Source organism: Rhinoderma darwinii, chromosome 4 (assembly GCF_050947455.1).
Source record: "Rhinoderma darwinii isolate aRhiDar2 chromosome 4, aRhiDar2.hap1, whole genome shotgun sequence".
Lineage (NCBI taxonomy): Eukaryota > Metazoa > Chordata > Amphibia > Anura > Rhinodermatidae > Rhinoderma > Rhinoderma darwinii.
The window spans coordinates 107,946,709-107,971,010 of record NC_134690.1 but is presented as its reverse complement, the minus strand read 5'-3'; the positions used below and the strand labels follow the sequence as shown (position 1 = coordinate 107,971,010).

General features: G+C 38.5%; 1 protein-coding gene across 1 annotated transcript in view; it reads right to left on the bottom strand.

Annotated features, from left to right (window-relative positions):
* The window catches only part of PLOD2 (procollagen-lysine,2-oxoglutarate 5-dioxygenase 2), a 107,082-nt gene that overhangs the window by 4,153 nt on the left and 78,627 nt on the right, over positions 1–24,302 (bottom strand). Inside the window, exons 9-19 of the mRNA XM_075861456.1 lie at positions 19,339–19,464; positions 17,466–17,587; positions 14,854–14,958; positions 13,942–14,067; positions 12,232–12,373; positions 11,142–11,204; positions 9,301–9,414; positions 7,757–7,822; positions 5,431–5,535; positions 5,169–5,315; positions 217–342 (exon numbers count right to left, since the gene is read on the bottom strand). Coding sequence (XP_075717571.1) covers positions 217–342; positions 5,169–5,315; positions 5,431–5,535; positions 7,757–7,822; positions 9,301–9,414; positions 11,142–11,204; positions 12,232–12,373; positions 13,942–14,067; positions 14,854–14,958; positions 17,466–17,587; positions 19,339–19,464 — 1,242 coding nt within the window. The remainder of the gene's footprint in view (positions 1–216; positions 343–5,168; positions 5,316–5,430; positions 5,536–7,756; positions 7,823–9,300; positions 9,415–11,141; positions 11,205–12,231; positions 12,374–13,941; positions 14,068–14,853; positions 14,959–17,465; positions 17,588–19,338; positions 19,465–24,302) is intronic.

Genomic DNA, 24,302 nt, shown 5'->3' with positions numbered 1-24,302 from the left:
TCATCAAACTGTTGGCATCCGACTGATAAATACAGTTCTTTATGACAATGGAACCAGTAATTTAGATCATTTTATAAAATGAAAACAAAACTTCAATAAAAAGTTTTTGGAAATTAAAGCCTCCAATAAAATTTATATATAAAAGAAATGGCAGTATTTTCCATGGAACTTATTTGATATGTATTATCATTGTATTATTATTGAGGAAAAACTTACCTGAAAGTCTGCATCCTTTTTGTTGAGAGCGATGTTGATTGTGAATGTTGAAGCATCATGGTGAGGTCTCAAGTAAGACTGTCGTTCAGGAGTATATTTCACAACAAAATTGAGCAATGCATGGCCCTAAAAAAAGAATACATAAAAATGAGTCAAAATAAGAGTTATCTGGTTTATAAAGCCCATTTTCAAAACACACGATTAGGGAATTCTGAGTTATTAGAGAACGGTTCTCATTCAAAATCTTCATCTATTCGTGAAGGGAGAGAGCCGCTACAAAGAGTGTCTCTTGCGCTGGAGTATGTTCACGTATTACATGGACAGCCCATTAATTTCAATAAGAACTGTGTAATGCTTCATGTCCCTTGTGGTGGAGCTGCAGAGAAATGAAAAACTTGCTAACAGGTTCTCCCACAGATTATAGCTGATCTTTGAGGTGCCTCAGCAGCAGAACTCCTTGCAATCAGCTTATTCTCAGGGGGCCCAAAAAAAATGTACAAAAGCAGACAACCCCTTTAATTAGAAAGGGCTAATATTAAACAGAATACTTTATATGTATATGTATATATATATATATATATATATATATACATACACACACACACACACACACACACATATATATATATATAAACACACACATATATATACACACATATATATATATATCTATATATAAACCCACATATATATATATATATATATATATATATATATACCCACATACATATACAGTGCATTTGGAAAGTCTTCAGACCCTTTCACTTTTTTCACATTTTATGTTGAAGCCTTTTACTAAAATAAAAGAATATCATATTCACAAAATGAAAACAGAATTAGAAATTTCTTGAAATTTAGCTCTGGGGGCCTCCCATTTCTCTAGATCATGTTTTAAATGTTTCTACACCTTGATTGCAGTCCACCTGTGGTAAATTCATTTTATTTTACATGATTTGGAAAGACACTCCTGTCTATATAAGGTCTAACAGCTGACAATGCATATCAGAGCAAAAACCAACCATGAAGAGAAAAGTACTGCATTTAGAGTTCAGAGACAGGATTGTGTGGAGGCAAAGATCTGGAGAAGAGTACTAAAAAAAATTCTGCTGCACTGAACGTTCCCAAGAGCACAGCGGCCTCGATCATTTTTAAATGAAAGAAGTTTGGAACACTCAGGACTCTACTTAGTTTGGTGGGATGGCCAGCTCTAGGAAATCAGTGGAGAAAGCCTTGGTAAGAGATGTGACCAAGAAACCAATGGTCACTCTTGCTGAGCTCCAAAGATGCTGTGTGCAGATGGGGGAAACCATCAATGCAGCACTCCACCAATCTAGTCTTTATGGCAAAGTGGCCAGAAAGAAGCCTCGCCTCAGTAAAAAAAATAAAAAAAAACACATGAAAGCCCACCTGGAGTATGCAAAAAAAAAAAAAAAGCACCTAAAAGGACGACTCCCAGACTGTGAGAAACAAGATTCTTTGGTCTGATGAAAGTTTGACCAAACTTTTTTTGGCCTTAGATCTACGCATCAGGTCTGGAGGAAACCAGGCATTGCTCATCACCTGCCCAATACCATCCCTACAGTGAAGCATGGTGGTGGCAGCATCATGCTGTGGCATTGTTTTTCAGTGGCTGGGACAGGGAGGCTCCATTCATCTTTCTCTCAACTATGACCAAAGTACAGAGATATTCTTAATGAAAACCTGATCCAGAGTGCTCTAGATCTCAGAATGTGCCGAATGTTCACCCTCCGGCAAGACAATGACCATAAGCGCATAGCCAAGACAACACAGGAGTGGTTTAGGGACAACTCTGTTAATGTCATGGAGTGGCCCAGTCAATGTAATATTTTCGTTTTTCTTTTTCAATAAGTTTGCAAAGATTAATAACATTCTATTTTTACTTTTGAAGGTGTTCAGGCCGGACTAGGTCTTCGTATGGGTGCATGCGTAGGGGCCCAACCCGTATAGTATAAGAAAAGGTACAATGCACACCAGAAGTCGTTATCCAAAGAGACATGACCAAAACGTTACACTTATATTGGCATAATTACTAATATTAAAAATCTATCTTTGGATAACGACTTCTGGTGTGCATTGTACCTTTTCTTATTCTATTTTCATTGCCATTATGGGGTATTGAGTGTAGAATGACGGGGAAAAAACGTGAATTTTTATTTTAGCACAAGACATCAACATAAAATGTGAAAAAATGTAAAGGGTCTGAAGACTTTCCAAATACATTGTAATCTACTATATACTTATATTGGGAAAATGTACTGGTTATGTCTGAATGTATTGACTAGAGTAGAAATCGAGGTAATCACTGCTATTTTTTATATAGAACTCATGACCTACATTTTATGCTCTAATATAGTTAAAACATTAATTTTAGTAAATAACTACTGCTAAATTATGGAGTTACTGACATGATATATGTATATATGTATTTATAGGATGTATTCAGCCATCTTCTCGCTTACATTTTTGTTTCGAATATAATTTTCCAGGCAGACCGATTTTAGATCAGAGCTTTACTTTTAGGGCATGCCCAGACATGGCGGAATTCTTCCGCTACTGTCCGCATCAATGCCGCCCAGAATCTGCGTTGCAGATTCTGTTGCGGCTCTGCCCAAAATGGGCATTAAATTGATGCGGATTAGCCGTTGCGGATTCAGGTGAAGTACTTCCCTTCTCTCTATCAGTGCAGGCACTGCAGGATAGAGAGAAGGGAAAGCACTTTCCCTAGTGAAAGTAAAATAATTTCATACTTACCCGGCCGTTGTCTTGGTGACGCGTCCCTCTTTCGGCATCCAGCCCGACCTACCTGGATGACGCGGCAGTCCATGTGACCGCTGCAGCCTGTGATTGGCTGCAGCCGTCACTTAGACTGAAACGTCATCCTGGGAAGCCGGACTGGAGGAAGAAGCAGGGAGTTCTCGGTAAGTATGAACTTCTATTTTTTTTACAGGTTGATGTATATTGTGATCGGTAGTCACTGTCCAGGGTGCTGAAACAGTTACTGCCGATCGCTTAACTCTTTCAGCACCCTCGACAGTGACTATTTACTGACGTCGCCTAGCAACGCCCCCATAATTACGGGTGCACACACGTAGTCATCCCTAATTATGGGTGCACACACGTAGCCACCCGTAATTACGGGAGCCCCATTGACTTCCTCAGTCTGGCTGTAGACCTAGAAATACATAGGTCCAGCCAGAATGAAGAAATGTCATGGTAGTAAAACCAATACACTCCGCAGCACACATAACATCTACATAACATCTGCAGACTTGATTGCGGAATTTTGACTCTCCATTGAAGTCAATGGAGAAATTCTGCAATGAGTCCGCAACCAGTCCACCACACATCCGCAACAACCATGTATGCTGCGGACACCAAATTCCGCACCGCAGGCTATGCTCCGCAGCGGAATTGTCCGCAACGTGTAAATGAACCCTACTAAAAAGCTGTGGAAGGCAATGGAGAAATGGGTCCGCTGCGGATTTCCGCAGCGGAATTCCAGAGCAATTCCGCCACGTCTGGCCATGCCCTAATGGTGTCTGAATGTACTTTACAAAATTCAGAAAGTTGGTTTCGACTGATCTGTATTTTTGTTGAAACCATAGATTGCAATTTATTTTGTACACATGAATCTCTTAAAAAGGCACCACTGCTTTATTTTTAAAGGACTGAAGATGATCTTACACTGGAATATTTAAAACATGCACACTGTAAAATAAACGTCATGTATTCAGCATTTTAACAAATCCACTTTTAGCAGATGGAATTGTGCATTTGTTTATTATATTTGTATGTTATAATGGATGTTTCTGTGATCTTATGTCTGCAAATTTCACTTTCAAGCATATCACCCCATTACACTGAACAACTAAACAGATTAAAATTTGGTCCTCAAAAGTAGATCTCTTTTACCGCAGCTGAAGTGTTTGTTTACACTGCTGCATAGTGTTTGCAGCTCTCAGTACTAGATGTATTCCTAAAGATCAGTATAGCTGATATAAGAACGCAAAAACTAACACTGTTGAGTCCTCAGCCACAGACCACAAATTCTACCTTCGGGGGCCCAGGAGAGGGCTGGGGAATGAACGTTCTCAGGAGATTGTTAGAGAAGTCTTTTCGGGAGATCAAATTTTATTAAAACTTATTTTCACAACATGAGACTGATCTATTATTCTAGTTCAATTACAAGCAAGAAAGAATGCTATTAAATATTTCTGATAAAGAACTGGTCAACAGGGATGGGTTTAACCCCAGGACAAAGCGGGAGGGTGAATTATGGGGGTATAAAAAGAAAAAAGTGTGTGTAAAAAAGTGTATAAGGGTTATCATCAATTCAAAAGAATAAGTAGTTTACACACAAAGTAAAAAATGAAAGATCTTATTATAGGAAGCAGTGAGGTTTCAGATGCTCAGTCTAATGAGGATTTATGCTGAAGTTAAATGCCACTTTAAGGGGCATTTTGTGGTATCTTGTTATAATATATAACAACTTACTGATCGGCGATCAATCCCTAGATCGAAGGGTTCACAGCATAAGTAAAATACATTGGCCCATTCATTATTTTTTCTCCTGCACAGCACCACTTTATTGAAATTTTCTGAATGACACTGCTCCCTAGGGCCACTGCATATGTTGCGTATTACATAATACAGTACCAGCAAAGTAAATAAGATCACAAGTAATCTCATCTAAACGTTGCAGAAATTTTTCACACCTAAATTTATTAGCGGTGCGGATTTTAAAATCTGCAGCGTTTTAATTTATCTTGCATATCTTGCAAAGAAAATACTCTATTAGGCAACTATGAGAAATGTGAATCTGGACAGACATGGAACTAACTACATGTAAGTATTAGAAAGCCAAATCAGAAAAAAAAACACATTTATTGAAATTTGTAAAGTTTGCTATACATTATAAAACACCACCTTACTTTTGTATAGTAGCCAGCAAAAACTTTCAGTGTTATTGGAGCAATATATTCTCTAATGAAGTGAAGCCATTCTTTTTCCATCTCAATCTGCCTCATGTGAATGTCATCTGTTGGAACGTTTTCATATCCGCCAGAAATACGTATATCCTAATTAAAAATGGATAAAAGAATATTCACAAACTTGTATAATTTAATCAACAAGCATCTATTAATAGATCGGAAGAGATTTGACAGAAAGCAGATGTAATATAGAAATTATTACACTGTGTCTGGACCCGGACCACTGTCCATAGTGCTCCATCTCCTCTACAATTTCATCACAAGCTTGCTCCGAGAAAACTGGAAACCAGAACACATCTGGGCAGGGCTGTAAAAGGCAAAACAGAGTAAGTAACTGAACAATATTAAAATGAGGACTCCTCCCATGTGCTTATGGTCAAATATAGGGACATTGTTGAATTAATTTTTGGAAAATGTTGTCATAGGACATCTGTCACCTGGCAGACTTTTTTTTTTTAGAAGATGCCCTACTGAAGGGGAGATAGTGTGCGCACCTGCAAAGGATTCCATGCACAGTATGCACTTAGTCACTTTGCATTCCCTAAAGGCCAAAGGCTTACGCGATGGCTGCTTCAAACTTGGACTAAAAATTGTAAAAGAATAAAATCAAAATCACAGAGTATCTTCTCTTCAACAGGCCATTCTATATGGGACAGGTGACAGATGGTCTTTAAAGGCAAAGCAATAATTTCAGTAACCACGTGCTGCACAGTAATAGACCATTTCACTAATTCTTTAACCCCTTCCCCACATTTGACGTATCCATACGCCAAAGTCGGGTAGGGGAAGTATGGAACGGGCTCACGGAGTGAACTCGCTCCATACGATGCGGGTGTCGGCTGTTTGTTACAGCTGATACTTAAGAGTAACAGGCGGCATTGCACTCAAGCGCGATCCCGCTCGTTTGACTCGTTAAATGCTGCGGTCAAGAGCGACCGCAGCATTTAAATCGTTAAAAAGCGAAATCGAACCCCCCGCAACACAATCGGGGGGGCGATGATTGCTATGACTGACTGTGGGCCTAATGAAGTCCCCCAGGTCTGCCATCTTTGTGCTGCCTCCGGCAGAGCTTAATAGATGCCTGTCAGAATCACGATGTACTGCAATACATTAGTATTGCAGTATATTGTGCAAGCGATATAACGATCGCTGGTTGAAGTCCCCTAGGGGGACTAATAAAAAAAGTAAAAATTAGTTAAAGTTTTTTTTTGGTGTAAAAAAAACAAAACAAAAAAATAAATTAAAAGTTCAATAAACCCCCCTTCTCCCATTTCCCCCCTAGAGTATAGTAAAAAAAAAAAATAAACATAATTGGTATCGCCGCATCGGGTAAAAGTCTGAACTATTACAATATATCATTATTTAACCCGCACGGGGAACGCCATAAAAGAAATACATAGTAAACGCCAGAATCTATTTTTTGGTCACCTAATCTCCCACAAAAAAAATGAAATAAAAAGTGATCAAACCGTCGCATGTACATCAAACTGGTATTATTAAAAACTACAGCTTATCCCGCAAAAAATAAGCCCTCATACCACTTAATCGACGAAAAAATAAAAAAGTTATGACTCTTGGTGACACAAAATAAATTTTCTTTTTTACACTTAGGTTTTTACTTGTAAAAGTAGTAAAATATAGAAAAAAACTATATATAATTTGGTATCGCCGTAATTGTATTGACCCACAGAATAAACTTAATATGTTGTTTTAATTGCACAGTGAATTCCATAAAAACGGCGCGCAAAAAAACATGGAGGAATCGCTGTTTTTTCCATTTTTTACCCCACAAATAATTTTTTTACCGTTTCCTAGCACATTATAAGGCAAAATATATGTTGCTACAAAAAACTACAACTCGTCTCGCAAAAATCAAGCCCTCATAGGACTATATAGACGCAAAAATAAAGACGTTATGGCTTTTGGAAGGTGGGGAGGAAAAAACGAAAATTAAAATCTGAAAAAGGGCTGCGGCGTGAAGGGGTTAAAACTGAAATTATCTGCAATGCTTTTTATTTTACTTTATACAAACAAGTGTACTTACCAATGTACTAGATACAAGTGCTAGCATTATAGTAATTTTTCTACAGCTCATCTTTCAAAACAAAAGATCTTTACATATACTGGAGGCAAGTTTGATTTTTAGCATAAGGAATTGAAATATACATATATCCATTGACTGCATTTAAACCTACTAAGTTATCACATCAATGAACAGAATGCAGATTAAAAGCACACAATGACAAATTCAGCCCTGTTACATGTGTTCATTGTGAATGATAAATAGAACGAGAACTCCAATCCTGTTGGCAATAGTCTTGAATTCTTAGTAAGGTCTATAAAAGATTATTAGAATGGTAATATAGTGTTATAAATCCCTCTATTACACAGTGCCAAAGAATAATACACTTGCCGTTTTAAAGGATTATTTCATAACTGCTTACTAAACATATGACAAAATAGATTTAGCGTATGATATAGCATAAGCCTATTATTTTTAATGGATAAATGCTTCAATAGGAAATTACCTGTTCAACAAAGTTTTCAGTAAAAATCTTGGAGTAATTGGCATCAATATACTTAAGCTTCCAGTCCTAAAAGCATAGATAAAAATAAGACAAAAAGGCTTGTAAATAATGTGATTGAAAAATATTTGTATAAAATATATATATAGAGTTTTATTTATTTTTTATTATTCACAAACAGAGCAAACTATGGTCATATTGTGCAGTGTAAATTAAGAACAGGGATAGTATCTTTCATACAGATGTATATGCATGTATCAGTCAATATTTATTTTTTGGGGGCCTCACCAGGGATAGGACACACTCCCTTGATGCCCAAGGCAGGGATTTCAAAAGACACCCTAACTTCGGTCCCTGAATTTGCATGATAGCAGTCAGATGGAAAATCAGTCAGCTCAAAGAGAAATCTAAAGGCAAAGCATTATTTTTTGTATTCCTTAAAGGGAAGGTGTCATGAATTTTTTATTTTTTTTTATCTTATTGCTTTTAGTATGATATGAACATACATTTTATTTATTTGTGTGCTTGTGTTGTACTTTTTTCTTTCTTTTACTTCTCTATGGGGGCTGCCATTTTTTTTTTCATCTCTGTATGTGTCGATTAACGACACATACAGAGATGGAACACGGCACATACATGGCCATAGAGAATGTTATCGGGAGCTGTTTTATTCACTGCAGCATACGCCGTCTGTGTGGGAACGGTGCATGCGCCGCTCCCACACAGACCAAAACGAAGCTCGTTAGCAGAGCGAAATCCGGCGCCATTTTCATGTGGACCGGAAGCCGCTGCGAGAGAGTAAGATGACTACTTCCGGCTGCGGCTTCCGGCCATATGTTCAAGGAAGCGAAGGCGCAAGGAATAGGAGTGGAGGCGGCAGGAGCAGGTAAGTTATGTTCATGTATGTGATGTGTTTATTATGTTCGTGTATGTTTGTGTTATACTGTCTGCTGAGCACTGTATCTAATCCTCCTACACTGTGCAGTCGCTCAGAAAATGGCGGCACACAGTGTAGGAGGTTTGATGATTCAAACCCCTCCTTCTCCTGGCACTAGCCAGAATAAGGGAGGGGGGATTGTGTGAGGACACTAGAGTGAGTGTGTCTACCCCAAATTTACAGCATAAAGCAATGAGGTTGCTTTACTACATTGACCATGCTGCAATTTTGGGAACTGCTCCCTCTAGTGACCAGCACATGGAAATGTTATAAATTAGAATCTAATTTATAATATTTCCTGACTTGTGAAAAAATTTTAAAAAATAAAACAATGTGTATTCACTTAAATAATAGTTAAACTAAAAAAAAAAAAAATTTCTAGCAACACATTCCCCTTAAAATTGTGCCCTGTCCCTCAATGACTCCCTAGTATACTCTGACTCGCCCTCGTCCAGGCCCTGAATCTAATAAAAAGCAAAAATAGACTAACTTGACACTCCTCAACATAAGGTGCATTTTACTTCACATTTTCAACAATTTTAAAAGGTTAATTCAAATAGTTTTAAACATTATTGCTCAGCCATAAATGGAACTTTTTTAAAATACATACCACAGGATTTTCAAATATTTGCCAGAGATCATTGTTATAGTGACTTGTATTGTAATTTGCTGTTGAAAGAAGTCTTCCAAATTCATGCTGGTTTGTAATGTACATGAAAACACCCTAAAGCAAATAATTACAAGATATATTAGGATACATGTCAGATCAGCAGGAACATGTAGCAGGAGCTTTGGTGAAGGAATCATTTTGAGGAGACTATTAAAGCTGAGAAAACGTCCTCATGCAAAAAAAAATATGATTATGTAATCAGATACGGAGAAAATATATTCACAATGGTGAAAACTTGAAATGGGCTCAATTTAAATGAACCATTTAAAAATAATCCAAGTGATGAAAAGCCTGAACGTGAAAGGGAAGAAAAATTTTACAAATTGCTTTGACCTGGATCTACTCATAGTCTCGACTGAGGTTTCTAAGTATTTTATGGAGTAATGGATTTGCTAATATAATGGAGGTTGATTAGAAAAGTTAATAATGTCTGTCGGGAGCCAAAATACGGTTATTAACTTCTAGTTAGAAAGTTAAAAAAAAAACACTGTTTAGTCCATTTTTATCCCAGACCAAAAGCATTTGTTATGGACTCAATGTTTGTGTTTATTTTAAATTATTATAATTTAGTAAATTTATAAATTCTTTTTTTACAATCTGGGAAAAAAGGGAGTACAGTTCATAAAAGCATTAACCATGAAAAGAAAAGAAAGTATTTGGATTCTACCAGAAAGCCCATTCAAAAATCATCAATGTAACAGATAATGTTTAAAAAAAATATATGTTTTCCTTTACACTAAACAGATGAGAGTTTTATGGCCAATGAAAATGATCAGTTTACTTAAATTTCAAAGTAAACAGTCAGGAAGACTGCAGAGGGAAAATTACATAGCTTGCAAAGTTTCAATTTGGCAAGATATATCCTTGTACGCTGGCATCTGTGCTTCCCACATAAGAAATTTGAAGTATTATTGTGCTTTACTTTTCTCCAAATTGTAATGTAAACATGTAATTCATTCTTCATAGACTCGACGCATAAGACAAAGGATGTAACTGGGCATAATTTAACTATATATTGTAGTATATATTTGATTTGTTTCTGGTTTGAGAATAAAAAATATCTTTGGTCAAGATATAGATATATATATATATTATATAGATCATATTATTATTATACATCCACAACATTTTTTCCCTGAGCTATGGTATGGTTGACTAGTGGCAGAGACACGATTTCGGTATTGGGGCAGTGCCCAATGGCTCACAGCCAAAGCAGCCCCACAGCCCAATAGTCCGTTAGCACAAACTAAAAAGAAGAAATTAATCAGATTTATTAACCCAAACCAAGTGTATCATGGCTAAAGTGGTTGGGAAAGGGCCCCTAACATTTACTGACTGGGGGCTCAGATTCCTCTCAGTCTTCCCCCTATGTCAACATTTTAACTGATCGAGGGATGCCATGGTGTAAACCTTTTCCTGCACATGCAAGTGGGTTTTCATGTCATGCATTCTCCAGTCTATTGCCCAGAGAGCTGACAGTTTCTGTTCCCCTTTGCAACATCATGATCCCGAGCTCTAGACTGAAAGATATATTTAGGGATGCACCTCCTTTATCGCATTTCTAATGGTCCTGGAGTTGTTGTTTGTTTTTTTAGAATAATATAAAACTATGTTAGAAAAGTATCAAGAAAATTAGATATGGTGCAAAAATGTCCATGTGGATTCAAAATAACAAATAGAATTCAAAAATTCACATGAAATAAAGGGAGTGTTTTTTCTGTAATTGATAAAGATAGAAAGTATGAGTCTTAGTAGAAGAAAAAAAAAAGAAAAGAAAAAACCTTTGGGGGTCTGAACATATGGAAAGTTTCCGAGGATGGGGAGTTTTTCTCTCTTTGTAAACTCTAAAATGAAGAAGCATCAAGTAAGTGGACTTGTTTATCCGCTCTTTACATTTTGCTTAGATTGACTGTGGAGACATGAAAACACAGATTCAAAAATAACAGCTTATAATGAAGGTTGAAGAGCTGGATGGGATATGATGGACACCATGCAGCATAAAGCAAAGCTTATGTCTGACATACAACATGGCTCGCCATGCCTGCTGACCGGCTGCTCAGGCCAAATGTTTTGGAGAAAAAACATGAATGCATTCCAGAAAGAATGGGGAAGACAAAAAAAATATTTACTTGACCACGGGCTTTGCATAGTGTATCCAAGCTGTTAGCGTAAGAGTGAAGATGGATGAAAAGAGCTGACAATAGTAGGAGTTATGAGCAGACAGTTAGAAACCACATACATAAAATGGTTCAACAGTGAAATACTTGCCAACTTTTGCTGTATAATAATGTAGTTTCAGAGATAAAATGTCCATCAAAAGCTAGGGACCCAACAATAAATTACTTCTCTTTTTGTAAACATCACATATTGTATAAAAGTTCAAAATGTTTTGTAAAATATATAAAGAACATTATTACACTTAAAATTTATGGACCAAAGCATTTTAATACAAATATTCTATATACTAATATACATTTTTATAAACTATATACACACACTTTACATTAAAGCCCTAATAACTATTTTATAGGTGTTTGAGTAACTACATAAGCACATTGATACAATTTTACTAGTCACATTTTGTTTAGGAAGTCTACAGCTGTTTTATGTTAAATCTATAGATTATCTTTCTGTTCTGTTATTCTACTTTCAGTGTAGTTTACTCAAGAGACTAATTTGCTGTTGGTACAAGGAATGTGTGTAGAATTTCCCAGTAGCGTGTCATGCCGGTGCAAACCACAGATGTTTGGGCAAATTTAGTCTGTTTGTAAAAATTGGCTAGTACTTGAGAATAGTGGTTATGGTAAGGAATGAAACACACAAATATATAACAAAATAAAAATTATTGTAGCAAACCTGACACAACCTTACCATTTCCCTAGCATTTCTACATAATGCCATATCAGGATCCAATCTATCCATGATGAAATGGTTTCGCTCCTTTAACTCTGACCGAAGGGTTTGTCCTTTAACCAGGTACACATTGGCCATATATGGAATGTTCCATACGCCACTACAAATTAAGATTAGTAAGAAAATACTTTATATTATAATTTAGCCATTGATTATTCTGTTGTACATTTAGGCTGGATTCACATGAGCATGTTCGGTCCGTAAAGGACGGAACGTATTTCGGCCGCAAGTCCCGGACCGAACACAGTGCAGGGAGCCGGGCTCCAAGAATCATAGTTATGTACGACGCTAGGAGTCCCTGCCTCTCCGTGGAACTACTGCCCCGTACTGAAAACAGGATTGCAGTACAGGACAGTTGCCCCACAGCGAGGCAGGGACTCCTAGCGTCGAGTTAACTAGGATGCTAGGAGCCCGGCTCCCTGCAGTGTATTTGGTCTGGGACTTGCGGCTGAAATACGTTCGGTCCTTTACGGACCGAACATGCTCATTTGAATCCAGCCTTAGATTCATACTAGGCTATTATTAATCTATTATGGCTAGGATAACGTTCGTCTCATCTAATAAAGGGTTTGTTTCATGAAGATAATCCCTGTCCATATGCCTTATTAGGGATTCCCCCACTATGAGCTGCTCTGGTGGACCCAGAATGATCATGCATTACATGGATTGTCATTTATTTTCATGGCAGAGTGCAATACTAGACCTCTCCTCCAGCAGCTGCAGGAGGGGAAATGTCTGGCCAGGCACGTCGATGAGCTCATCATCACACCAGCATTAATTTAAAAAGGGGTAGTTTCAACAACGCCTTTAAAAGAATGGTCATTTGGACATTTCATTAAGGAGTATGCCCACGGTAGCTTAGAAACTCATGCTCCCACTGGGGGGGTCGGGTCAGCTGGGCTTTTGATATTCAACCTTAGTTATTTGAATACTAGACAGAAAAAGGTACAACTTATTATAGATTTAAGAAACCTAATTTGCATGTCTCTCTGCTTACGCTCTACAGATTTTACTATATAGTCTATAACAAGGGTTCTCAACTGATGATCCGAAATCTGGACCGCGGATCGCAGTTGTCCAGACCACTAGCGTCCCTGGGCGGATCTCAGGGTGACTGACACATTCAATTGGTATCTGCGTTCCTCGCATAATGGATTGCGCCGTCCTACGCAAGGGTCCCCTCTCGGGGTCTCATAGGCTGCAGGCCAAACATGGCTGAGGAGGCTGTGGAGCGCTGTTTGTCATGAAAACTAAGCTAGGTGAGTATACGTTTTTGTTTTTTTTTTGTTTGGGGGGAGACTCTACAAGGGGGCATGTGTGGCACTATCTAGAGGAGGAACTGTAGGGTACCATCTAAAAGAGGCATTTTCTGGTAATAACTACAGGGGGTACTGTGGCACTATCTAAAAGGGGTACTGTGTGGAACTCTCTATAAGGGGCACTGCACCAGTTAAGCCTCAGATTTCTGTCGCAGATCCACGGGTCAGAACGGCCTATGGAAAATCTGACCCTTATGAATATAGTGTTCCTGTTAGCGTTCAGCTCAGACCTTCACCTGACGGCAAACCCAGGTAAATTAACCTTTGCTAAAAATAGTTGAGTACCCCTGGTCTATCAGTATACAGTTCTTCAAGTGTTGTCCATAACTGTGGTTCCATATTTACTTACACTCTGTTGCCTTGAACAATATCTATATAATCCTCTGATCTTGCATAGTAGCCATCAGGACTCAATGCACCCCAAAAGTTTGACCACAATTTTCCATGTCGTGTCACAAGAGGGGAAATTATTTTCCTAGGAGAAGGCAAAAAAAATACATGCATACATTTATAGTCTGTATAGAAGTATAGAATGTGATTGTAGACTATGTAAGGACTAGACTAGAATAAAGTACATGGCATTAGACAAGTTAGTTACCGATCTCACCTATGTACAGTACTGTAGGTTAGCGATAAAATTATAAAAGTCTAAATCAGTACTTCAAACTTTTTCTACTAGGGCCTTACCAGTCAGAAAATTGCCTGGGCCTCACCAACAGTGGTTGGATGTCCATGCCAAAATTAAATAGATTGCTCAATTTACCTTTCATTTCTCTCCGGAACCCAGTGGAGCATTTAAATTAGGAATAAATGTTTTGCCAAACCAGAGATCATGATCACTTTTATAAAACCGGCCTCCCCATGTGCGCCATACCCCCAACCTGGGAGGGGGGGTACTAGTGAGGATCGCCTTACAGCTTGAGAAGCATTGTTGAAAATGATCCTAACACTATATTAGAAAACCTATTAAATTATAATGTGTTTTTTGTAGAGTACATTCAATTTACTGCTGTGTAATGTTCCTTCAAATATTTAATTTAACAAAGCATTCTCTCGGACTAAGTTAGCGATGATTTTCTTTCAAGTTTCGCTCTATGAAATCTGGAAGTTTATTTAATGTGCACCTAAAAAAAAAAAAGCATCATTAAGCACCTGTTGAAAGACGTCTGTGAGCTTCAATCATTCCAGTTATAGTTTGTTTCAGACTTCTTGCAATTACACATTTTTGCATACAGTGAATGAATTGTGAGAAATTACCAACCTGTTTTGTTCAATCAGAAACTTTAAAGTCTTTGGATTTGTCACCGCCACATCAACATCCAAACTAAAGTAATAGTCGCATTGTTTATCCCGACGGCAGATTTCCCTAATTATATATATTTTAAAAAAAAGAAATAAAAAAAAACAACAATTTTAGAATTTAGAATTGAACAATGCTAAATTACAGCTCTTCGTCATCTCAATAGGTAACTAACCATTTTAATAGCTTCCTTCGGTGCTTCTATGCTTTCCTTTGTGGCGACTTTTTTTTTATTTTTATTTTTTTAAAGGTAAGCATCTGTGTACAGTAGCTCAAGAGGTTCAAGTTTGCTGACGTCTATATTACTTTTATTATGATCGACTTTCTCTAACGTGTGCTTGTTAAGCCACAAGTTCAGAGCTATATGTGTGCCCTGCGAGGAGGTTTGCTCTCTCTGTCCTTCACTTCTCAATGCTATAATACTGACTTACCCTTACCAAAGATAGCTTTACAGTGCTCAGGCAGGGACCAATACTTGACTGCAGAGTCGGACTACACACAGGGTTTGTTTATGGTCAAATGTAAGGATATTCTTATTCAAGACTATATACAAAGTTTCTTTATTTTTTTATTTTAGGTTTTTTGGAGCAAAAAACAACAACAACAACAACAACAACAACAACTAGGTTTGCACATAGATGCACATAGCCTTTAAGTGTGCATTGCCAGCAAAGAAGTGTTAGTAAAAATAAATACTAAACATAGTATCTCAAATACCACCGACTCAAATAGATTACATTAAAATACCCCCAAGGCTATGACCATAAATTGTGCAGCTTATTATTAGCATAAGGACAATGGAAGTCCGCCCTAGAGATATGGCATGTACTACCTCAGGTTGAGAACCTACTGTAGGCTCGCACACTACTTACTCCTACACTGTCCGGGCATCTAGAATCCATATTGTAAGAGGTTTGAACAAGTCAAGCTGACATATGCATCAAACATTGGTTTTCTAATGAAGTCATATAATACATACAACTTGTGTCTTAAGGTCCTGAAAAGGGAATAATGCCATAACAGGAACCCATCAGATATGGTCAAAAGGGAAGAATCTTACATTATACAGTGTGTTACTACGCAAAGTTGTTTGCCCACCATTTGTGTGTAGGATTGAAGGCTCATGCACACGACCGTTGTTTTCTTCAGTGTCCTATCCGTTGTTTTTGCGGATAGAACACTGAACTATTCATTTTTATTGGGCCATGCACACATCTATTTTTTTTTGCAGATCTGTGTGTCCATTTTGCCAGCTATATAACAACAGGTCCTAGTCTTGTCCGTATTCACCCATTCTAGTGTATGGGTCCACAAAAAAAAACAAAAAACACAGCACACAGATGCCACTAGGATCCATGTTTTGCGGTTAGAAAAAACGGAAATAGTCATGTGCATGATGCCTAAAGCACAGTTTCATTTATAAAACTGCGACTTTTTGAAAGTGGTGAGATATATATATATATCTATATATAGATATATATATCTATATATATATCTATATATATATATACACACACGCATATATATATATATATACATATATATATATACACACACACACACACACACACACACACACACACGTACAAATTGTAGTATACGTATGTATGTGTAACTGGGTAATGACATGTAAGTAAACCTTCTGTGTCCTGTGTTCTGTGTTGGAGATAACTGCTCTCCATTTCTTTCCCTTTCCTTTTACATAATATCTAAGGAATGTTCTATTTCTTCCTGTAAAATGTGCACTGGCCCAGGACAGTATAAATCTCTCTTAGTCTAGAAGAGATTCATTTTAATTGATTTGGCAAAGTAGATAATCATGCTGAATTGCAGTCTAGCGTGATTCTACTACTATTACATTACAGCCAGTAATGACAGTGTTACAAAGCAAGATTGTGGTGTAAAAAGGTTTCCAGATACAGCTGCATTATACCATCATTACAATGAATGGGCAGCTAACATGTAAATTATAGTGTTATAATTATACACGTGCAAAGAGGAGTATTACAAAAACTGCACTAAGTGCTATAACCAGTTTGATGTCACATTTTGCTGTATATTCTGCATGTCACCACCGTTAATTCTGCTGTTAAAATATTTGAGTACTATGTCCATTATCTCAGATTGACTAGTGAATCTCTTGTTCTTTTTGGTAAGCCTTCAATGTTTCTTGTCATGGGAAACGGTCATTTAACTCTACTACATATGAGGGAATATAGTTTATATGTAACAGCATTTGGCATTAAAAGAACATTTCCATCCAGAACACTATTTTAATGGGCTGTAATCAGATTTAATTTTAAAGAATAGTACTATTTAAGCAAGCTGTGCACTCAGATAATCATTGCCATCACTACCCTCCTTCAACTCTTCCTGAAAATGAGAATTGGCCCTTAATGATTATGGTAGTCAGACCTAACATTTAGATCTATGTTGCCAGGTTTTGCATGTTTTTAGTTGTAATGTTCACAGATCATGATCAATGCCTTTTGTGCTACAGAACAACAGGTTCAACACTGCTACAAGAATGGTCTGCTGCATTCATATGACAGAAGGTAATCAAATCATATTACATTCCCATATTTCTTGCTTCTGCTTGAGTCATCTTTTCTTCAGGCCCTACTACTTTTAGGTTCTTAATGACTTTCTTAGCTTCTTTCCAGAATTTCTGAACATGTTTTTCATGATATACCTCCTGTAATGCAAAAAAGAAAGTTCTCGATAAACTCATATTTGAAATAAGTACATGGTGTCTGAAAATACTGAGCAACAAATAAAAGACCACACGGCAAACTTCCTTGCAATCTCAACCAAATGATGCAGCCTGCAGATGTTCCAGTGTTCTCATGATAACACATCCTGTCCTGGAGTCTGATGGATTGTCCTTGTTTTAGGGATATTGTGCGGATACAAATCACTATCCATGTTAATACTAACCAGCTTTACTAGTACTATTTACAATGTATGATGATTTGGATTTAGAATATGGCCCTCATACAAACTTTCCTTACTAAAAAAGTATGAGAGCGTTTTCCATATCAAGCAACTAGATCCCTTATATATCAAACACAAAAATGAAACCCAATGTATATTGCTATCGACACCACTGTCACTTTCTCAGAGCAGTTTTCATGCATAATTGTATATTTCTCACTGACAAAGCCAAAATACCAGACCAAAGGACAAGTGTTGTCATGTTGACCCTGATACAGAGCAGGTAAGGCTTCAAGTCTGTAAAGTAAACCAATGATTGTAATGACGGGGTAGGGAGACAGACAGGTGAGCCCTAATCTACCCGCCACTCAGTCCCTGCCTACTTGCACAGCCCGTCCTAGGCGACGGCGTACAACTGGGCGACGGTCCCTACGCTCAATAAGTGCACGACAGACCAACAGGCAAGGGTACACAGAAGATAAGGGAAATGGGGCAGTTGCCCACGGCAACACCGTGAGCAACAAGAGTAGTGAACGAGCCGAGTCAAACGAGGAGTGTACGAGGTACCAAACGCAGAGCAGGAGAATAGTCAGTAAAGCCAGAGTCAATTTGAAGCAGAGGACAATAGAACAAGCAGGAGCAGCAGAGCCAGGAAACAGGACAGAATCACAGGCAAAGGAGGAGCAGGAAATTAAGGTATAAATAGACAGAGGGCGGGAGCTAGCTCCGTCTGGCCAGGCTGTGATAGGTTCTCCCACTCCTCAGCCTCCCAGCCTGAGTGGTAGCAGATCGAGTCACTCTAACAGACCTAGGCACAGATGCAGGCTGATTAATCACGGGCGTCGACAAAGAAGCTGTGTCAGGCAAATCCATTACAATGATATTGCCACATACGAATAAGGCTTCGTTCACATCTGCGTCAGGGCTCCATTCATGGGGTCTCCTGACGGAAAGCTCTGACGGAACGCCTGAACGGAGCCCTGACGCAGATGTGAACGAAGCCGAAGATGGTAAAAAAAAAAAAAGTTACATGTGTGGTAAAACGGCCTTGAAATCCAAGGTGTAAAATGCGTATTATACAACTACCTTTGGTAGTTAAGAATATAGCAACTTCTTACATTCTGGGATAATCTGTAAAATGTAGAAGAATGTTTTAGAACAGCAAGCATTTGGATATTTCATCTTAGCTAATGAAATCCCAAATTGCATTATCCGGCTAATGGACACGTGATTTTATTATGCAAAATGTAGCAAGTGATAACAGAACAGATTCTGGAACTCGCTATGGAATAGTCAATTACTTTCCAGACAAATTTTCCCTATTGAGGTACAAGATACTGCTACTCCTGTCCAACACAAAATTTATGTGCTTCAAAATCAATCAGACCATAAGCAAATTCATGTAAAGTTAACTGAACGTACCGCCAAGAAACAGACATAAAAACTATTAAACAACATGATTGTAAGACGATATGTAAAGCTTGTAAAAAACAATGTATCTTCAATACTTACACTGTTATGAATAAAAAGAGAGAGTTTCTCTTTGGGATAATCCAGTGCCAACAATCTATTGAAGAACTCTGGCAGGAAAGGAGTTGGCTGCTCAATAAAGACTCCAACGGTTACCCTTGGATATTCCTAAATGCACAAATAGGTTACTAAAACTTATGTTCACAATCAAAATAAATTAACAATTAACTTACAGGGGTTGTGCAGTGTCAGTGTTCAGTTTCCCTGCAGCGACACCACAGGGGTAATTGAGTATTACACAGTATCCATTCAAATCAATGGGTTGTCTGCGCAAGACCGAACAGGTCCTCCAGAGCAGGAAACGCTCTGTGTAACAGCTCTCCACTCTGGTCAACAGATGAGGATCCTGGTCGAAGGACCCCCCCCCCCTCTATTCCCCAATAGAGTAAATTAAAATGTGTTTTCTAAACTGGACAGCCCCCTTTAATGAAAAAAAAAAAAAAAAAAAAGAATGTACAGCTTTAATTCAATTATTCAAATCGGCACACACAGTGGATGTTTTGCAGACAAATTAAGAGCTTTTACATAGGTTTATTTGTTTTAGATTCATATCCTGACTAAATTAGGCCTTAAGGCCCTATTACACTTGCCAATGATGAAGGGATTATAAACGCTCGTTTACGATCATCGGCCCGTGTAAAAGGTCCCAGCAATCAGTGGACAAACCAGCAAACATCTTTCATGCAGTCCTAAAAATCATCGCTGTCAGCAGCACATCTCCCGACGTAGGAACAGGGGATGTGCTGCCAATGATAAAAACTGTATAGGGACTAACTCTGCAGAATATGTTGGCGCAATGTAAAAATTATAATTATGATCTCGAATAAGTGTATAAATTCTATGGTATTGCATGATTCCGACAAGCTTTTCCCAAGCTCCTATCTGGGGAGAGCAAAAGAGGAGTAGGATTTATTTTCTTTTTTTTTTAATCACAAGCACATACTTTAACGAAGCTGAACTTTCCAAATTCTGCAGTACATAGTAACACTCATTCTTTATACTGCTGTAGAAAGGAATTTGTTATCAGATAGATTTTGCTTAGGGTAATTGTTATGGCAGAAACATTTGTTAGAACTGTAGAAATTAGTATATTAAACTAGTACTTAGAGAATCGTAAAAGGAAAAATATATCTTTGTTTAAGTTAGAATATATAATATATAGAGAATATCGTTTTTGTTTGTTTTTTTAAAGATTTGCAGTGTTAAATTGGAATAGTTGTGTAACAAAACGGTAATGTATGTTCCACGAATTCATACTTCATTAAAAAAAAAAAAAGCTTATTTTCCTTTTGCAGACTACAACTAAATTGGTTAATAGCCTAAGGCATTGAGCTGTATTATGTCAGGCACTATTCTTACTGTAGTCAGGCTGTGCCCTAGGCTCCATTAAAGAAGTATTGTTTACTTGTGAAAAAGGGCTTTCCACATCTGCATGTCAATTCCACAATTTCCCCAGATGTTAAAGTCTTCCAATTGTTAATGTATGTTTGCAACTATGAGCGGTTTATTTTAATATGGACAAAATATTTTTTCTGGAAAGTAATTATTTAGCTCTCTATAAGAATATAGCACAGATTTAAACTATTAACTGGATGAACATTAAGTACACAAAGTGTTGCTGTTGAAATGCTTAGTAAAGGCAGGGCACAGTGACATATGCGTTGTTTGTTTTTTGCAGATGTCCTGTAGCTGCAAAGTGTATGAAGGTTTCAGTAAAACAATATTGTAGAAACTTCAATTTAAAAAAAACTAAAATAAAAAAAATAAAAAAAACACACCAAGTTGAAACCAAGGTCTGACTTGTATGACTTATCTAGTTGGCGCCACACAGTATAATTACAGTTCTGCGGTGAAGGTGGGAGGTCCATACTGTGGTTGGCTGGGGTGGGGTCAGGTGGCCTCACCCTTGTGTCACATAAAAGGAGTGAACTGGTTCTCTTCACCAGCCCAGCAGTTGGATAAGTAATACAAGATTTTGCCAATCTCCATTCAATAAATGAAGGGCATTTTTGTATTTTTGGTCTAAAGGGGCATGCAAAGGGTGTGGCTATAAAACTTGCAATGTTTCCAGCAAATTGATTATTTACAGACACGATTTTTTCACAATTTACTGGCACACATGATTTTAACAGCTATGAGGTCAAATAAGTGTGTTTTGAGCCGCACCAAATAGATTAAGCTTGCGCAGTTTTGATCAATATCTGCCAAATTAATCATCTATTTTTTTCTGTGTCCAATGAGTTACCTAAATGACAGACTCTAAGCGGTTTGAAAGACTGTATTTGGGGCAAATATAAATGCCCCTTTAAAGTGAATCTGCCACATAGATATAAGTGGATGTAATCTAGAAGCTTGTATGCACCCTCTTCTCCCGATGCATATACAAGCCTGTATCCGGTGCACTAAGTGGGATATATGCAAATGACGGCACCATAGAAAAGATGCAAGGTTTTTACAAACACCGCACTTGCTCATACATGCACAGTGAACTTGAGACCACAAGTTAAGAAGATCACTTTGAGTTGTCCGGGAATATAAAAAAAAAAAAAAACTCTTTCCACGGAACAGCGCCACTCTTGTCCATGGGTTAAGTCTGGTATTGCAGCTCATCCCCATTTAAGTTAATGGACTTAACTGCAATACCAGATGCGGCTCTCTTTAATTATCTGCAATCTACATAGCCAGGGGGGCACGGAGGCAGACGTCATCTCTGTCGAAGTGTCATACTGTCAAAGTGTCCTGGCAGTTATACATGGCAGTTGCACAGGGTCAGTGACAGGTAAGCTGCATTAGCAAAACAAACAAACTATCACACGCTCTAATTATTAGATTTCAAACTCTATCTGTTTACAAACAAACATGTTTGCTACCGCGCTCATCATTATAGCTGCTCTTGGTTTACAATCCTATCGCCCATTTAGGCCTTGCCAAAAAACAGTCCACATCAGTCCCTCTCTCCTTGCCTCGCCCATGTACAGCTCCCATTCACTATTCACTTTCCCCAGTCAACTTAACCCTTCTCATCCCACTCCCCAACATAAAAATCACTCTCATAAATCACAGAACCATCTGCTGTCTCTCTCCATTCTCCTGCTACTCGCTGCAGGGGACATCTCTCCCAACCCTGGGCCTCCCTTTTCTTCTGCCAAGCTCAACCACTTACCTGCCACACATAGAAACCCTGCAAATCTTCTTACCATTCCTTGTATGTCTTCTCCTGTCTCTTTTAACTGTGCTCTCTGGAACTCTCGGTCCGTGTGCAACAAACTCACCTTTATTCATGACTTATTCCTTTCTAACTCTCTCAACCTTCTGGCACTTACAGAAACATGGCTACACCTGTCTGACACTACTTCCCCTGCTGCTCTATCTTATGGTGGTCTCCAGTTCTCTCATGCCCCCAGACCTGAGAACAGGCGGGGTGGAGGAGTAGGTATACTTCTTTCTCCACACTGCACTTTCCAGGTCATTCCCCCGGTCCCCTCACTCCCATTTCCCTCTTTTGAAGTCCACACCCTCAGACTCTTTCACCCTTTTTCCCTCCAAGTGGCAGTTGTCTACCGCCCACCGGGCTCACCCCGCCAAATCCTGGATCATTTTGCTGCCTGGCTTCCACAGTTTCTATCCTCTGAAACACCCACTCTCATCATGGGTGACTTCAACATCCCCATTGATAACCCCCTCTCCTCATCTGCCTCCCAGTTTCTATCTTTAACCTCGTCCCTAGGTTTGTCACAACTTACTAACTCTCCTACACATGAAGACGGGCATTCGCTTGACCTGGTCTTCTTCCGGCTCTGCTCAGTTTCTGACTTTATTAACTCTCCTCTCCTGCTTTTTGACCACAATCTTCTCTCATTTACTATCAAATATTCTCTGCCTCCTCTTCCGGCTCTGCTCAGTTTCTGACTTTATTAACTCTCCTCTCTTGCTTTTTGACCACAATCTTCTCTCATTTACTATCAAATATTCTCTGCCTCCTCAGGTCATCCCTACGTATCAGACATACAGAAATCTACATGCCTTTAACACTGTGAAACTCATAGACAGTCTACAGTCCTTATTGTCCCCTATCTCTTCCCTCTCCTGTCCCAATCTGGCTGCCAAACTTTATAATAACACTCTCAAAAATGCATTGGATGAAGCAGCCCCCCCTACACTCCGAACCACTCGACAAAGACGACGACAACCCTGGCACACGCCTCAATCCCGCTTTCTTCAGCGGTGCTTGAGATGTGCTGAACGACTGTGGAGAAAATCACATTTGGATGCAGATTTCCTCCATTACAAATTTATGCTCAAAAACGTACAACTCTGCCCTTCACCGCGCCAAACAAGTCTATTTCACTTCTCTCATCTCCACACTATCTAATAATCCAAAACGCCTCTTTGATACTTTTCACTCCCTCCTTAGTCCTAAAGTGCAGACGCCAATCACAGATCTCAGTGCTGAAGACATTATTTTAAAGTTAAAATTGACAACATCCGGCATGATATTATCTCCCAGTCCCCTAGTAACATCGATCCCCTTCCCTCCCGCACTCCCTCTTCTTAATTCTCAGCATTTGACCCAATAACTGAAGAAGAAGTCTCGAGGCTCCTCTCTTCTTCTCGTCCTACTACCTGTCCAAGTGACCCTATCCCCTCACACCTCCTCCAGTCTCTCTCCCCAGCTGTCACTGGTCACCTGACTAAAATATTTAACCTCTCTCTTTCCTCTGGTATCTTTCCCTCCGCTTTTAAACATGCCATTATAAACCCATTACTGAAAAAACCAACTCTTGACCCATCCAGCACTGCTAACTACCGACCAGTCTCTAATCTGCCCTTCATCTCCAAACTCCTGGAACGCTTTGTCTACTCTCGCCTTATCTGCTATCTCTCTGCTAACTCCATTCTAGACCCCTTACAATCTGGTTTCCGCACTCTACACTCCACAGAAACTG